General features: G+C 40.0%; 1 protein-coding gene across 1 annotated transcript in view; it reads right to left on the minus strand.

The window, feature by feature from the left end:
• Nucleotides 1-541: 541 nt before the first annotated feature.
• The window catches only part of PLXNB2 (plexin B2), a 31567-nt gene continuing 15072 nt past the window's right edge, over nt 542-17036 (minus strand). The window contains exons 13-21 of the mRNA XM_010142373.1: nt 16398-16498; nt 15414-15498; nt 9685-9839; nt 7892-8052; nt 7152-7299; nt 6584-6648; nt 5800-5875; nt 3744-3818; nt 542-836 (exon numbers count right to left, since the gene is read on the minus strand). Of these exons, the coding sequence (XP_010140675.1) occupies nt 732-836; nt 3744-3818; nt 5800-5875; nt 6584-6648; nt 7152-7299; nt 7892-8052; nt 9685-9839; nt 15414-15498; nt 16398-16498 (971 nt within the window). The 3' untranslated portion in view covers nt 542-731. The remainder of the gene's footprint in view (nt 837-3743; nt 3819-5799; nt 5876-6583; nt 6649-7151; nt 7300-7891; nt 8053-9684; nt 9840-15413; nt 15499-16397; nt 16499-17036) is intronic.

Below are 17036 nucleotides of genomic sequence, written 5' to 3' on the forward strand. Positions count from 1 at the left end.
ATCATAAAACTCACAATAATAACAAAGAGTTGTAAAGTTTTAAGGACTAACTCCTTCTTTGCAGTGATTTCTGAACCAGATGAGACTTTATCAGCTGAACCCTCCTACACTGACATCACTCTTATTTCTGTCGCAGCCAGCTGTGGTGGGTGCAATACTGTGCATCACCATGGACATAAATAAATTAAGGACCGTGTGTGGTAGCAAATCCCATTTTCAGATCTTGCAGAGAAATCAGACGTGTTGTTCATGATGTTCATTATGAGCACAGACTAAGTTTTAGAGGTCTATGGGTGTCAATTTCCAGTTATCAAAATAAAAGGGGATATTGCATGTGTCTCTGAGTGTGTTACTATTTTCCTAGGAAAATATTGCTTAAGGTAGAAAGGATGCGATAGTATTGAATTTACTTGCATAATGAATCCTAAACGCCGATGTCTCAGATTCTACTAAATTAAACAAACTATATGTTATCCTTCTTCCACCCCCCACCCTGCCCCCAACCAAAGGACTCTCTTTCCCACAGATGATTCATTTACACACAACACAGCTTTTAATTAGAAGCATAATTTACAGTAAAAATTCTTTACATTACACCTCTGCTATCAAAAAAACATGAAATCTTTCATTTAAAGTTGTAATTATACATTAAAAAATAGAACACTATTTCCTTAACAGGAAGAATGAATTTGAACATCTTCAGATCAGATTTCTTTATTGCGGCTTTTGAGTCAAAGGTCAGTCACTTTATTCTCTAACGCAGCTGCTATTTGCTGTAAACGGAAGGCAAGCTGCATTTTTTGTGCAGCTGGATCCTCTTCCAGTGCATTTATAATCTGGAAGAAATAAACACAGAATGTTTAGAATCGTTTAGCTTAAAATATGTGACATAGATCCCAGACCAACTGTCTGATACTACGTCGGTCGTAGAGTCTTTGGCATTCTCTCTGTACCAAAGATAAAGTCCATCTAGCAGGCTCCATGTTCTATTTTTACCCAAAGGCAATAAAAATGATTGTCTCTGTTGCTTTATCTAAGTTGCTGCACTGTTTCCTATTATGCTGGGATCCAAGCAAATTAATAGGCAGTATGTTATCTTGTGAAATATTACATTCCAAGATGGAGCAGGCAGGGGAAAAACATCTTTATAGCTATTTAAGAAACAGTGCTTTTACTTCCAGTGCACCCCACAAGGCTTAAGGGTCGTTTACCACCAGTAATTAAGCCCCAGCCCCATGAGCTTTGGCTTTGAGAAGCTCCTGGGTGGTCCACGTACAGCCATAAGGTAGGGGAGGGAAAGGTCTCTTGTGTCTATAGACAATGTGATGAAGAAAATGTTCTGGTCACAGGGAGCTGCCAGTAGCTCCCCTTTGGCTCCGCCAAGAAATGCAGAGACTTTGGCCCAGCAGCACGTAACTCAGGGAGCAAAGGGCTTGTCAGAGGAACTCCCCAGCAACCCACCTGCAGCCTCTGCTGTACAGAACATATATACAGGAAGGTATGACTCTGAGACACAAGGGATTTGAAAACGGGAGCTAGGAAAGGTCAACCGTTATGAGAAGGCTTTTCTTCAAATAGAGTTTTTTAGGGCTTCTCAAGATCAAATTTCAAAGGTTTCAAAAGGTTTTCATTTCCACCATCCTTTAGGGAAAATTTTCCACCAACTATTAGATTTCTCCATTAGAAGTACGTGTTACGTGGCAAAACTGCTCCTTCTCTAGAACTGGCTTTATTAATAAGAGTCAGATGCTGTAATCACGCAGAAACCTTTATCTCTGTTTAAATACTATATAAACTTGCAAGTACAAGGACTGGAGAAATAGACTTTGCCTGTCACTACCTGTGGTTCCTACTACTTCTTGCACATCATTGACAATGGAGATTAATGCAGTCAGCATCAATCTAGCCAATAATTTCTCTTTGAAGGGCTGGTATAGCATCTGAGTTTCAAACACTGAGCAAATTTTAGAAATAATTATTCTAATGGATTTGTTTTTAAAGCGTGAAAACATCTTTACAAGATAGAGTTAATACACACTTATTACAATATTTAAATTGGGCCTAATTTAATTTGATATTGTTCCCTTAATTTAAACAATTATATGTAGCTGTAACTCCTCAAATCCAGACTAAATAATTCATGATTATCTCTGCTGGTGAATATATCCTTCATATAAATGTGGACAATTAGAATGTACCCACTTAGTCACTGTCAAGCCCTGCAGAGATGCAGAAGGTACAGCATGCTGGGAACCACTGCGTCAGTAATAAAGGCAAGGGCAGCTGCAAAATTTCCAATTTATGCAAATTAAAACATTTTCATGGAAAACAAATAAGCTCGATTAATTTTACTGAATGGTTCTTGACAGATTATCTCCATAACTCTGAATTAGCAGCCTTTTCATCAGTGGCACCTTGTTGTTATACAGTGATGTACGTGAAAGGATGAGCTGGGGTTTGCTGGCCTGCCACTGATGAAGTCCCACAGACTGTGACTTCCCCCTGTGCTTGCCACCAAACGTGAAACCATGAGCAGGAGCAGGGGCACGGGGGCGTGGACGAATCAGGGCTTTACGGTTTATCTGTCATCCAGGGTCCTCAAGTGTTTTTGTAACGGGTCGGGCCTGTTACAGAACACATTCCTGGATACATTTGGGAAGGGGTTGAAAGCCAGCCTGGTTAGCACTGGGGATGAGGAGTGAGGAAACCAACACCGTCGGGTTGGCCTTCGTTCCTCTGGCTGCTTCCCCTACTGATCCTCGTTGCAAGACTTCTCAGGGTGATTTAATTTTCCCTGCTTGCATCTGTTTAAAAGCTGCGACAGGCTGGCTGCTCCTGTACAAAGCAGCTGCTGCGAAGCTGAGGATGAGACTCGCTGCCTTAGTGCTAAATATAAGTGAAAACATGAACTGTGCTGAGGTGCAAGACAAACCAAAGAGAGCTCACATGTGCTGTACTCCTTTTTGATTCAGCATCTGTTCTTACTTGCTTTGATTTAATTCTGAGAGTTTTCTGGAGGCATTCATTTCCATGCAAACCTTTGAATAAACATTTCCTTCTCTCTTTTTGTTTTCAGATTAAGTTTGGAGAGCCATAGCCACAGCCCAGCTACACCGAGACACTCTTTGTCCCCCTTTCCAGAGGGCATGAAAAACGTAAGAAACCTTTTGGACTGAATCTGTGAGCCTCCTTTTGAAGCAGGCTACATTCAACAGTTACTCTACTTCGGTTTACCTTGGGCAGGGACTTCTTTTGGCACTGCAAAACAGGGGCAGTAGCATGTTTGGCAATTTTTAAGTGCATCTTAACTAATAAAAAAGGCACGTCCCCATTCCTAAAAGCAAAACAAGTTTAATGAATTATTCCTGATAAAAACCATACTGGCTTGAAAGCTGATACAGCTCCAATGACTACTTTTTGCCCGGTGACATTCTTATGTCCGAATTCTTAGGAATTAGGATGGTAGAACTGAAGAGATATGATTTTTAAAGCTATTTCTATTTCAGATCTTGTTAAACCATCATTGCCTAAACCAGATAGCCCTTAATGAAATTGTTCATTTACAAGAACACATCCTTGACCAGGGTAATTGCCAAGCAGGTGTATAACTGCAAAGTTAGAGCTTTATGTCCAGCATTGCTTCTACCTGATTATCCAGGGAATTCCACAAATTTGCACTGATGTCAGCCTTTGTAACTTTTTACCACTGACATTAAAAATTGAAAGCAAAAGCCACAACTTACCTCGTCATAGTATTTGTTAGTATACTGGTAGAGTTGGTGTAGAGCCACAAGTGTATTTAAGGAATCAGTATGTGCCTGTTAAAAGAACAGAAATTGGCAGCAAACATGTCAAAATAGGATCAGAGACACAGACAGCTGAAAGTTACGCACACGCATGACTGTTGGCTACAATGTACAAGCTTTCCAAATGGAAGCTCTGCATCCTGTAACTTTTGTTAAATGACAGTTGGGGCAGAAAAAAGGGGTGGGAAAACTTGAGTTTGGTGATTTTTAGATCAAGACTATCAAGACTTTCCCACTTTCCAGCCTGCCCACAACTCTAACATAGGAGGTGGAAAATACTGAAAATACCACAGACTACAGCCCAAACATCTGTTAACAACATGGGTATGTAAAACTAAAGCATTTACTCAGTACTATCTATGTATCATTGAGATACTATGCATTAGTTCTGTCACTGTCACCGTTCTTTGAAATACTTTATCAAGCTCTTTTTAACCCTTTGAAATTATTCGCACCTCACTACAGCAAAGGTGTAACTCATCAAGATCATGAGCACATGACATTTGGGAAAAGCTGTCTGCATCATGAGAGAGGGAGAGGGAGAAAGAGGACTTTAAATGAATCGGGAAATAACCCTTCCATTTCCTCTTCCTCCTTCCCCCCCACCCTGACATTTGACTTATGTAGTGAATGTGCTCTGCCTGTCTAAATGGATGTTCTTCAATCAAATGCACAGGGTTCAAGACTCTAGCTAAGCCTTTAGTCTTGTAAGTTAGTTAAGAAAATGAAGAATTGCAAAATATTGCTTATGGCATAAATAATTACCCAAGTCACACAGCAGCAGAGAAACAGCCATCTTTCCTGGCTCTATAAAAGTCACTTCTAAAGCTGGTCAAAATTTGCAACATTTGATCACTCCTTCCATGTTAATTTTCATCATAATTTATAATGTAAATAGAAGGGATCAATATATTTTGCTGATGCTAGAAATTTCTATTGAATTTACTTTTAATCATTAAGCGTTTTAATGTTAGATACATCTCAATTTGTGTAATAAATAAAGTGGACTGGAAAATGAAATGTCACTGCAGATGAGGTTTGTAGCGAATGACTGAAAATAGTGATGCTGTCATGAGGATGTTGATCTGCAAAATGTTAGTTCCTGAGGGCCTGAAATAAACAAACCAAGAATTTCCCAAACACCCTCCTTACTAAAACTCTTCAACCAAATTAAGCAAATGAGCAAACCAGCCAGTAAGTACATGATCTCTTTACTCAGGCTAAACAATGTCTTTTAAGACTGGTGAGGGCCTCTCCTGGTTCACCAAGTTAGATCGAGTGTTTTGAGGGCACAAGCCTGCTCTAGCTAAGCTCAGCTGGACAGGTGGACAGATTCTTTCAAGACTGAAGCAGGTTTGGTAGTGACTTTGCTCTACCATTCTCCAAACAGTCTTCAGCTAGTAACCATCCCCCTCTGCTCTTCTCCATGAGAGGTAACCCCCAATAACCCTCAATGCAAACACAGAAAGCACCACTGAGCAAGCACATGGTGAGCTGCTCACATGCAGTGTAAAGTAGAAGTATTGCCCTCATATAGACAGCTCTAAAATAGGCTATACTTAATGTACATCCCTCCTCTTTCATTTCTGGACATCTAATTTTCACTGTGGTAGCACTCGGAATTCAGTCATTACTTGTCATCAGTATGATCAATGCTAAAAATCCTCTCTGTGCTGTGGAGAAAAAACACAATTCAGGAGTGCTATAATTTTCCAGAACGGATGTGAAAACATCCGAACACTTTGCTGTGGCACTTACATTGCTCAGATAGGTTAGTGATGATAATCATTCTTGGTTCTATTCAATAATCAACATTTCAAAGGGCTAAAAGGCACGACTATGGTAAACAGGAATATTTCAGAGATTTATGAAATAACTCATCTGATGTTTACACATACAAAACCCCCACTTGTTGAGTTAGAAAGAGATGACAAAGAAAAATAGTGCTATACTTGGCTCTAATTCACAACAAGAAAACAGAAGTTATTCTTACCCTAGAAATCTCTGCTAGATGGGTATTCATGTCTTGGTCACTAACTGGCACCATCTGACGAATACCTTTGTAGTAACTGCAACAGATAAAACCAGACTTCAAATTAGGTGAAATGCACTGTGGTTTTCTGGCAATTCTGTCTTTCAGTTCTGCAATTAGGCTAAACTTGTTTTCCAATAATGCAGGACATGCTCTACCACAACAGAGCAATGATTCCTCCTGCCTTCCAACAGGCAGTAGTCATCAATGCAACAGTGCCAAATCACACCTGATTGTACAGGGCCATACCACAGGAAAGAAATGTATTTATAATTGATGATGATGATTATTTTAGGTCTTCAAACTTCTGAAGTCATCAGCTTGTCAGAGTTTTGTCCTGCAGCAGATTCCATGGTATTCACAGAATTGCCAATTAGTAAATTAATAAAGTCAGAGATGGAATAGAAAAAATGTGTTTGTGACAATGTTTTAACGATTGATGTCTACTGAGTTATGGAAGTGCAGCGGTGGTTAGACAGGTCGCATGGGTAACAACCACCGCTGCAGAAAACAGCGTGCTATTTCCTCCTAAGTAAATCTATCCATCCCTCTGCACAGACAGGAACATGCGCTGGGTCATAACGGCGCTCCAGCCCTGCCAATGCCACCATCAAGGGACCGTTTTTGCATTCGGGGTAAACAACACTTGACAGTTGACTTTGACTACCTCAGCAATCGCTTTTCCTCTTACCCAGGCTTAAGGCCCTAGCATCTCCCAATAAACGTGAACAGAGTCTATACTTACTCTTCCACCATTTTCTTATAATTAGAGATTTCTTTTGCGTAAAGTAGTTTATTACTTGGAGAATCCTGAAAAATTTGTAATAGAGAGAAACTTAGTTGAATGATGAACATCTCTAGGAAGCAAAAGGAAGTCAAGAAGAACTTAAGATCAAGCCTTTATATTCACATGCACTTGAGCTTTACAGATATTAACACATGGATGCTTATTAATATTGGTGGGATTATTTGTCCTAAATGGATGAAGTTTACACATGGCATTACTGTCGAGTTTTACTAATACATCATTGCAAGATGATACCGAATTATTGGTGAACATGAAATAATCCATTTTTAGACTTGCTTTTTATAAAAGCCGTTGCAATTTTTTATAAGTATCAATTGGCAGACTACAGAGTTAACACTGACGTGTTCACCAAACCGTTAAGTGGTGAAATGCTAACTTCACTGTAAAACTAAAAAGAAACTATCATCAAGGCTGTATCTCCTCAGAGAATGGGTATTGTCTGTGAGGATGCCCTTTGTCTTGTCAGGCATGAGCGTAGTCAGGATGTAGAATGCAAATCACTTACTCTGCTTAATTTGTGCTCTGTTCTTGTGCAAGCATCCATGAAAGTCTGTGCGATGACTGACAAGGAAGCATCCACTACTTCGTGAACATGAACATCAAAGATGAAATGGGGATTTTTCAATATGTTTACCCAGAATCTAAGAGGCAGGCTGCAAGGCAAGGAAAAAGATGAATAATCCTTTCTACATGATAAATGTTCTACAATAAGCAAATCACATGAAACTAAGTACGGGTTTTGCATTTTGATCTCCTCACAACAGTGCAGCTTAATTTTATATTTTAACATTTATACAAGCTATCTGTTGTCTGATTTCCATGTCTGAAAACCAAGCCTTGACATCTCTCAAAGAAAAAACTCGTATGAGATGAAACTCGAATGCCCCAAAATAGCAAGAGAACATGTCCGACTGGTTAGAGAAACTACCCAAGTAGTGTTTTACTAGATTTTTGTGCTTTGATAGGTAAATCTAGTCCCATTTGCCTCTTGCTTTCCTATTCTCTGAGGAAAGACAAAAAGTGAAGTGGTAAATCTGACCATGAAAATCCCACAGAAAGGCTGGCTTCATTTATGCATCTTCTAACCTTACAGGGAATCTTTTTGATCATATAAACTTATTATCTCAATAAAATTATTCTGAGTATTATAAATGAAATCTACTTTGATTTGTGTTAATAGTGCCAGTACATACCTGGGAATTACACTCTCATTTCTCTGCAAGTATTACTTTGTTCACACCATACCTGTTTGTTTTCCAGATGTGAATGGTATCTTCATCCTTGATGTCATGTTTTTCTGCTTGCTCATCAAGAAAGTCAAAGAAGTATTTCACAGCTGGGGGCACCACATGGTTTGAGTTGAGCACGCTATGAAAGAAGTTATCTACAAATTGCTGAAGCGTCCCCTAAAAGCGAATTTTAGAAGATCTATTACATTTGTGTTACAGGCTGAACTCGGTGACATCCTAGAATCTTCTATTGACACTAACAGCCCATAATCCAGTTGCAGATACTGATGGCCTTCACCCTGAGTGAAGGGTACTGGGTGACAAAGAACAAGCAACTCCTTAGTGCAGTGACCTTGGAAGCTGCCAACACAGTAAAGACTTTCTAGAGAACAATTTAATTTTCTAGCCTGACAGGTTGCGACTTCACCAACTATTCTGCGGGTTGCACAGAAATGTGTGCTTTCTGCTTGACAGAAGAAACAGAAACTGATTGCTAAGTATACAATACGTTTACACTTCAGGGTTGTCGTGCACATAAAACAGTTTCTCTGACTCCAGACCACTGCGCGATTTTTAGAACAAGACTGAGAGGGAAAAGTACTAGTGAGCATTTGACTTTTTGTTTAAGGGCAAGCACTCGGGTCTCATCAGACACCCAGTATGGCCCAGCTCCATGAGGTCCACCAAGCCCAAGGATTGAAGTCTCCCAGGAGGGCTGTGTGCTTGGTTGGATTCCTGTACCTGCCTGGACCTTTGAGACTGCGACCTCAAAGACTGTCTCTTTGTTTTAGAGATGACTCTGCCGAGGCCACACGCAGTTCCTCCCTGCTCAGCTGGTTGGCCCTATGGATGGATTTGAAGGGCTGCATCCTCTCTATCACTGTCACTTCAGCTGTCAGTCTCAGAACAGGGCAGGGACTGGAGAGACAAGGAATCCTAAGCTACTCTGCTGTGAGCAAGAACACATTGACACCCCTTGGGTTGTTGGGGTAGCTGTGGTCCCAGCCATAACACCTCACCGGCTCTGTATGAGTTAGTAAAGCTCTAGACTGGTAATAGTCTATAAACTTGATGTAGGGAATAGAACAGCAGCAGCTGCAAAAGAGTTATTAACAGAAGAGAGGGATTTAAGCATCTTGCTGGCTCTTTGTCCTTGTCCTGAGTCTCACCTCTGGACAGATTTTCCTTCACATCCACTCTCACACATTTGGAAAAACGGCCTCAGCTGGAGTGAGAGCACCCTCATTTTCATGAGGATCCTGGCTTTAGGGTCATTAAACACATTATTATAAATCCTTTCTGCATGGACAAATGCTTTGCAAAACTATTTGGCTTGTGATCTGTTCCACAGTATAAGGACTCAAATTACTCTAAAAAGAGTACTATTATTTGAAGACATTTTTATTTTTCTAGGTTATACTGCAGCATAGGTCACACACAAGAACACAGAAATGTAAGGCTCTGTAGCAGTTCATAAAGCATTCGGTTCAAAAGAAAACCCAACAAACTATTATCTAAGCAGGTGGCACCGAGGAGAATATCCATCTTTATCTTGCAAGAAACATCCTGATTTAACGAACACGTAATCACAGTTCTCAGCTTTGACTGGGAGTTGTACTTTATCTCTTTCCCAGTAATGTTCCTAAGGGCATATTAATCACTTGAAGCCCTGAACACCAGTTTGCATGTACATGACACATATTCAAAACTGCAGCTGAATGCACAAGTAATAGCTGCATGCTTTTCTTCAGTTGTATCTCAAAATCCAGAGAAGTAAGGTGTGTGCACCGTGGCACACCTGAGCCCTACCTTCACAGAAAGAAGTCTGGTCAGGTAGATTTCTGTAATAGCTTTGGTCCTCTCTTTTTCTTTCACGCTGCCCCGCTTTGATTTACCTTCATCTATTTCATCTACTGGCCGGACTAGATGCCAGACCTTATTTTCATCTTCCAGGAGTGCATGCCCTGGAAACAGTAATTACAATAATTACAAAAAACGCCCCCCACACAAACCAGCAACATGAGAATAGTTATACACATAAGCACATGTAAAATATTTGTTCCCTATCCTTAACACACCAGTCCTCTTGCCAAGAGATCTAGATTACTCTGTTCCTGTCCAACATATACAACTCAAGTAGTAAATGTTCAATAATATATAAGCTGAAAAAGCTTGCTTTTGTGAAGAGCAAAGGGAGAGGAAGGAATCACCCAGTAAGGAAGCTCCTGTTTGGACATGCAAGCACAGTGTGTGTATTTTTTGAGGTCAACACATCGAAGTACTCTACCTCTCTGTGAGTTCTCAGAGACATGACCAAGTTACAGAAACTCAGCTAGGTCTGACCCAACAGCCACCACAGCAAGAGCAATCATAGCCTGCTCCAGGTATACAAGGCAAGATCTTGTTGTAGCAGATCTAGACAATTTAGCAGTGGCAATTTAAGAATTTATGATCTCAATCTTTTTTCTAGGTATCACCATTCTAATTTACATTTTCACCCTAACTGCTGAGTTCAAAGTATGGTACCTCAGTTCAAACCTGCCTTTATCAGCATTTGACCAGCACCACTTGACTTTGTAGCTGAAAGGAGGAAAAATGCATCCCTTTACTGAGAGAACGTGAACTCCAGCAGACAGAGGTAATGACTGCAGCAAATTCATAATCCATTATAATAAGATTTTGTAAAATTTGTCAGTATTCATAGCTTAAACCACAGAAAGAATCTCACATCAAGTCTGTTAGCACATAGCAGAAACAGGAATAAGCACCTGGATGCTAGTGACAGCTCATCTGATTACAGTGCCTTGCTACGCTTATCTGTGGCGTGGTCAGGCATCTGATCCCTGAGCTTAGTTCAATGATCAGGCAGTGGAATAAAGGGCATTTTGCATTTCAGCATCGACATGCATGTTCAAACTCTATACCTGAGAATCTTTTGTTACAAACAGCTCTAAAAGAGACAATACTATCGTTTTAACTTGCAATTAATATCCCTTGAAAAAAGATTCTGTGTCACAAACTTAGTTTCAAATCTCCTGGTTTTCCTTTTTCTTTCTTTAAGTTCTGAATTTTTGTATCTATTTGGCATAGTCCCTAAATAGTGCTTTTCCAGTGGAAGTTACTGAATCAGTGCATTTAAAATCACTGACCTCTTAAAAATGTGGAAGTTATTTTTCCCATAAAAATTGTGATTCAGGCCTATTGCACAAATTATTTTTCTTTACCACTAAGCTTTATGCTTTAATATATGTATCTAACGTAACTGAATCCCAGTTACAGCACAAAATGTCAGTTTTTAACTGGATGAATTTTGTCCTTTCAAATTTTTGGCCATACTAGTTTATTAACTAAGTTCCTCAACAGCTACATGAAATTTACCAGCTTGCGTGTATGTTCAATATTTTACATCACAGGGGAAAATAACATTTATGTGTAATCTCACCGAGCCAACACTTCTGCTTGAATTTACTTTATATATCCTCATGAAAAGCATTAGCTATGCAGTCCTCTGGGGCCTTTACTTCTTTTTAACCAAGCAGAAGAAAAAAATAAACCCTGCATTAAATCACGTCGTCCTTTGAGAGTCCTTAATTTCACTTGGAAGTTCATGAGAAGGAAGCAAGAAAGAAATAAAAGCTATCACTTTATTTCGAAGCAGCTGCAATTTCACAATCGATACCATTCGTCGCAATCACCCACCAGTACAGTAAGAACCGCTGCTGGGCCTGAAGTCTGGAATTTCTTTTGCAATGCCTGTTATTTACTTTTGTAAATGAACAGATTAAATCACATAGTTAGAGCAGAAACTATTTTCCAGCCTTATGTCATTCACTTGGTACACTGCTGCTTCTTCCTCTGATTCAAAGGAATTTATCCTCTCTTTGCCCTCCTGATGGTATATGGCCCCGTTTAACTTTGGAGAGAAGAGAAACAACCAGAGGGTTTTCCACTGAGATTACTGGCTCTCATGTGCAGCTTAACTTGGCCCACGTTTGTTCAGCAACCACAGAACTGGTTGCTAATGAAATAGCAGTTAATTCATAGGAAAGCAGGGATTAAGAGATGACAGCTCAACCAGATGAACTTCTGCAACACAAAGATCCCACTTCATTGCTAAAAGCAGCAGGAAGAAAGAGGAAGAGAAATTCAGAACATGGGGCAGCAAAACATGTCAGCAGTATGGTTGCTAAAAGAAATAGCATTTCTGTGAGACAGTATTTTCTCCAATGGAAAAGTAGGAGGTGAAGAAAATAAAAGCCAGGGGAAACACCACCTTTTTTATTGCAGTAGCCACATTATGTGTCAAGCCATAAGCAGGCAGAAAACTGCACCCACTGGGTCAAATGCTTCCCCCCGAACTCTTTTTCTTGGCCCTTGGGTATTCTTCAGGCAATATAAAATAACCCTGGGGTGGGGGGAGGGTGTTAATGCCGAATATTGACTGTGCTAATCATAGCGGTATGAACCACGATGTTAAGCTTGATGTAGGCAAGTGAGATGGTGACATGCAATGCAGCCCCTTTCCCCTTCTGTGCCCTGCAGCGAATTAACCTCCTCCCTCCCTCTGAATACACTGCTCCACGGAGGTGAGGGAAGGGTTGCCCTACAGGAATCTGCTCATCAGTATTTCTGATCGGCAACTCCCTCTCTATTTTTATTCAGAATTAGAACGGGAAAAAACTCAGAACAAAAACCCAGAGAAAAACCCTAGAACAGAGCGTGTTGTTTTGGCTTATAGTTCAGTACAGAAATACTAGCATGAAATCACTGAAACCATTCTCCATTAGTAATTGCATTTATTATCGCCAGAAGCAAAAGATGCTGCATTTAATTTGTCACGACCCCTAGCTTCTAGTGTCTTCCTGTTAGAAGCTGTGAATCAAAAGCTGCATGGAAGCAATGCCAGGTTTTACAGCAACATCTCTGAACATGGTTTTACATTTTCGTTCTGCGCAAAGCCTAGTACTTTGGCAGACAGTCAATAGCTTCAGCTGACACTTCTCAATGCAAAAGGTGCAAGTTAATGAGAGGCTCTGAATAAAAGGAAAACCATTTTGTCACAAGCCTCATTCATAGAGCCAGGATAGAATTTCCATTTATTCCAACCCTGTAAATCCCTGTGTCATACAAATGTGTATGTGTGGGAGGGGAAGCCTCTGATACTCTCCTCTCACTTTTCTACACATAGCATCTCACAAATCGCTGTCACTGCAGGCTCACGCTTTGCACTAGCTTTGTAACATTTATAGCTTTCCAAAAAAACAAGTTGGCATGAGATAGTTCTGAGGACCCTTCAGCGCTAAAGAAAATGGTCTAGACTAGCATGAAACACTGTCTTCCCAAATTTGTACACTACCACGGCACAAGACAGCATGTGGAGAAGAAACATGGCAGAAGTTGTCTTCACTCCATACTTTGGGATCTGAATTCTCTGCAGATTTTTCTCTCATGAATGAGAGCTCTTGTGTGACAGCACTGTTTCCGGAAGTTGGCTTTTCCTTTACAATTTAATATGCCACATGTCTAACTAAGGAGTAAATCTGGAGTACACGTATGTTCAAAGAGCTTCATCATTCTGAATAATAGCTAAAGATATAATCGTAGAGAAGGAGAAAAGAAAAAAGCAAACCCCAATGAACAAAGAAAACCACATGGTCTGGTCCTCTACTGACTGCCACGAGGGTAGCAAAATGGGGAGGATGAAGACTGGGAGCCCAGAACGGGAAACTGGACACCGCTATGTGTTAAGAAAGCAAAGCATGCTAAGAATACCACCACGCTCCTATCATGGTCCACTCCACTTCTTTAAAGGGGAGGCAACTACCATCCTAGCAGTTACCTCAATAATCAGTGCAACCAAACTGAACAGGGACTAGGAATCATCTCCTTGCCCGGCTGCACTTCACTACTCTCTCTATTAAACCGGATGGCTTTCTCAGTTAACCAGCTGGGTTGGCACCTGCTGTGACAGTGATCACCACTTGGCCAACTGTGGCAGGCACTTACAGCAAAGGGGTGAGAGGATAGCAGCAGAGGTGTAGCCATGACCATCAGAAGACCCTTCAAGGATGCAGGAAAAAGTCTCAACAGAAAGCATCCAGGAGGACAGAATAAAAAGTAAATGGCAAGTAATTCTGCCTGTCCTAATTTCCCGGCCAACACTCAATACAAATGAAACGGAAGTCTGAACTGTTTTGTTGAATAGCGATATACATCAGAGCTATAAGCTGAGACCCATCTTGATGAAAAATGTACTTTTCTGGCAGATTATTTTCAATCTGTTTGACTGCCCAGTCCTTGAAACCTATTGCATCTAAGATCAGTAAATCTGTTTAAAGGAATGAAATTATTAGGTGAAGCAATGAAGGCTTTTTCAATCAATGCTAGACAGAAAATCATATCAAATGAGTTCATAGAAGGAAGAATGATCTCAATAATTATCGTTCCATAAATCTAACTTCTACCTCATGTAAAATAACTGAATATAGGGATTAAAAAAAAAAAACAAACCAGAGAAACTGAATGTCTGAAATGTAAAAGGAACACACGTGACAAAGAACATAAATTTGCAAGTAAATATTTTCATAAATATCTGAGTGCCTGTTAGGCTGTAATGGATATCGTGTCTCAAGAGGTTTTGAGATAATTGGTCTACACAAATACCAACATGTAGAAGAAATAATCTTTAAAAGATGGGTTGCAAGCTAGCAGATTGTATTCCATGTTGAGAAGTCCAGCATTCTGTAGTGGACAGCAATACAAGAAATATGGAACAGCTGTATTAGTGATGAGAAAGAGAGGAAACATTATAAGGAAATTCCTGACACTAACCTAACAGTAGAGTACAAGCCTCAAAAAGAACAAAGGAATCGTGGAAAATGTGGCACCCAAAGAGGTAACGTGTATGGAATGAATGAAGCCAACCAACAAACCCTGAAAAAACAAGCTGGTATAGCTTTTGAAATATCACGCAAAGGGAGGAAGACACAACATATGAATGTACAGAGATGAGTTTGCAAGGCAACGTAGTTGTAAGAAGTGCAATAAAATAATTACGTCAGATCCATTATGTCACAGAGTGGGGGGCTGGTGTCTATGTGGTTCATCCAGAACACTGCAAGCAATTCTCAGTCTAATAAGAAGTGGAAGAAACTTGGAAAGTAACTAAAGGAATAAGGAAGGATGAAAAGAGGTAGAGCTTTGGAAAGATGAAACATACTATTTGACCATAGATGTAGTGAGATTAAGAATCAAAATATGCAAGGAAATGTTTGCTAACAGTGCTTTCTATTAAGGCAGGGTATGAACTCACAGCAGTCATGGTTAAAGCCCCATTATTTAAGGTTTTCATAATGAGGACAAAGAAAACCATTGCAAGTGTACAGTGGGTAACACATAACAAATATATAGTCTGGTGAGGAATATCTAGCTCCACAGACACACTCGATAAACAAGATCACAACTGCAATGTCACCTTCTCTGTGTAGGTTTTGACTTCCTAGTCATTTTGGGAGGTAGGGAAGCCACAAGATACTTACTTTCCCCTGGGACATCTTGCTGATTATCCTCTGGCTGCTGGGAAATTCCCATTTTAGATAAGATGAGTGTGGCACCATCTCGAACCTTTGAAAATACAAACACAGGGATGTTATTCGAAAGAATTCTGCGCTAGAGAACCTAACTAGAGAACTTAAACTGGGATTTCTGTAATCTTTTGCAGAGAATCTGGACCTATGATTAATGCTGCCCTTCAAATGCTTCTTGGGCAACTCACTCTGCAATTCAGAAAAGACTCCCTCCTTCTCCTTTAATAAGAGATCCCGTGAACACCTCCTCTGAGATTACCGAGAATCTAGAAGCTTCTCCAAGACTTATGTGGTTCCTTAATCTGGTGTGTGCGCCCTTTGTACAAAAATGGGGTTTATCACGGAGAATGGGACCTGTCTGTTTTCTAAGGGAAAACTAACTAACTTCTATCTTTCCTAACTAGAGTATCTGTTGTTAGGAATCAAAAAATAGCGTACAAAGGGAAGATAAGTGGATTGCAAGTGCTTTATAAAGCGCAGAGTAGGAAACTGAAAACAGACGGTACAAAATCATCAACATCTGCTCTCCTGACTGGGCTGCTGAACAAACCAGAACAACCCACAATCTATTTAGCAGCAGAACAAGGAAAAGACAATTCTCAGGGGTAGGAAGTGGTAAAGAAAAGAAGAGGCAAATATGAGACCCACCAAAAGGAGCTTTTGAATGTTCAAAGGGAAATTTGGATTTGGACACTGCAATGGTGGGGAAACCGAAGTGCTGGCATTGAGGTGATGTGGTTATGGTAAGGCGTTTAGGCCATATACCTACACCTAGCTTTTTGTGTTTCCAAGATTTTATGACCTAGATCCAGAGCCAGGGTTTTTTTTTAAATTCTTTATGTAGTACAGAAGTTTCTCTAAAAACAAATAAAGATTTTATTTATTACTAGAGAACAGTTAACAGATGCGAACAACTGCTCTGAAACACCTCCTTACATTATAATGCATTAGTGTGTTGATACGTTTCCATCTGCCATCTCTTTGGGATGTTAAATCCAAGTCTGAGAGGATCTGTGCAGTAGAACCTGGACGCCACTCTAAGGGGTAATTAAAAAGAGAAAAACCAGTTTTTAACCATATGCAAGAATAACTGTTCCAAGAATGTTTCAGTTTAGAGACCCACTGATGCACTGTGGAACATTAAAAGAAGTAATTTGGCACATGCCACAATGCGTGTTTTTTATTGCTTATTAGTTTGGTTTTTATTACAGAAGTTTGCATGAACTGTTCCTAACCATGCGCTTGACTTCTGGTTATTTTCCATAGTCAGTGAAATTCCTTTGCATAGAACGTTACAAATATATATAATAAGAACTGCTATCAGTCCAAAACAGAGTAGGACTCTGTTTGGATCAGAAGAGGCGCTTTTAGGTAATTTGTTAGGATTTTCTGAAGAGCAAGAATTGCATCCTCTACTTTCAGATTAAGGCAGTAATGAAGATATTGCAAAACTATTAATTGGAACTTCTATTAGGAGATTATTAGGCCTTTTATGTTACGTCTATCTTTTTTCTTCCTCAAGAAGAAAACAGCAATTTTGAAAGCCTTCAAGGAGGGTGATGTTCAGAGGCTGGG

The sequence above is a fragment of the Buceros rhinoceros genome, unplaced genomic scaffold, assembly GCF_000710305.1.
Source record: "Buceros rhinoceros silvestris isolate BGI_N320 unplaced genomic scaffold, ASM71030v1 scaffold20370, whole genome shotgun sequence".
NCBI classification, from domain to species: Eukaryota; Metazoa; Chordata; class Aves; order Bucerotiformes; family Bucerotidae; genus Buceros; species Buceros rhinoceros.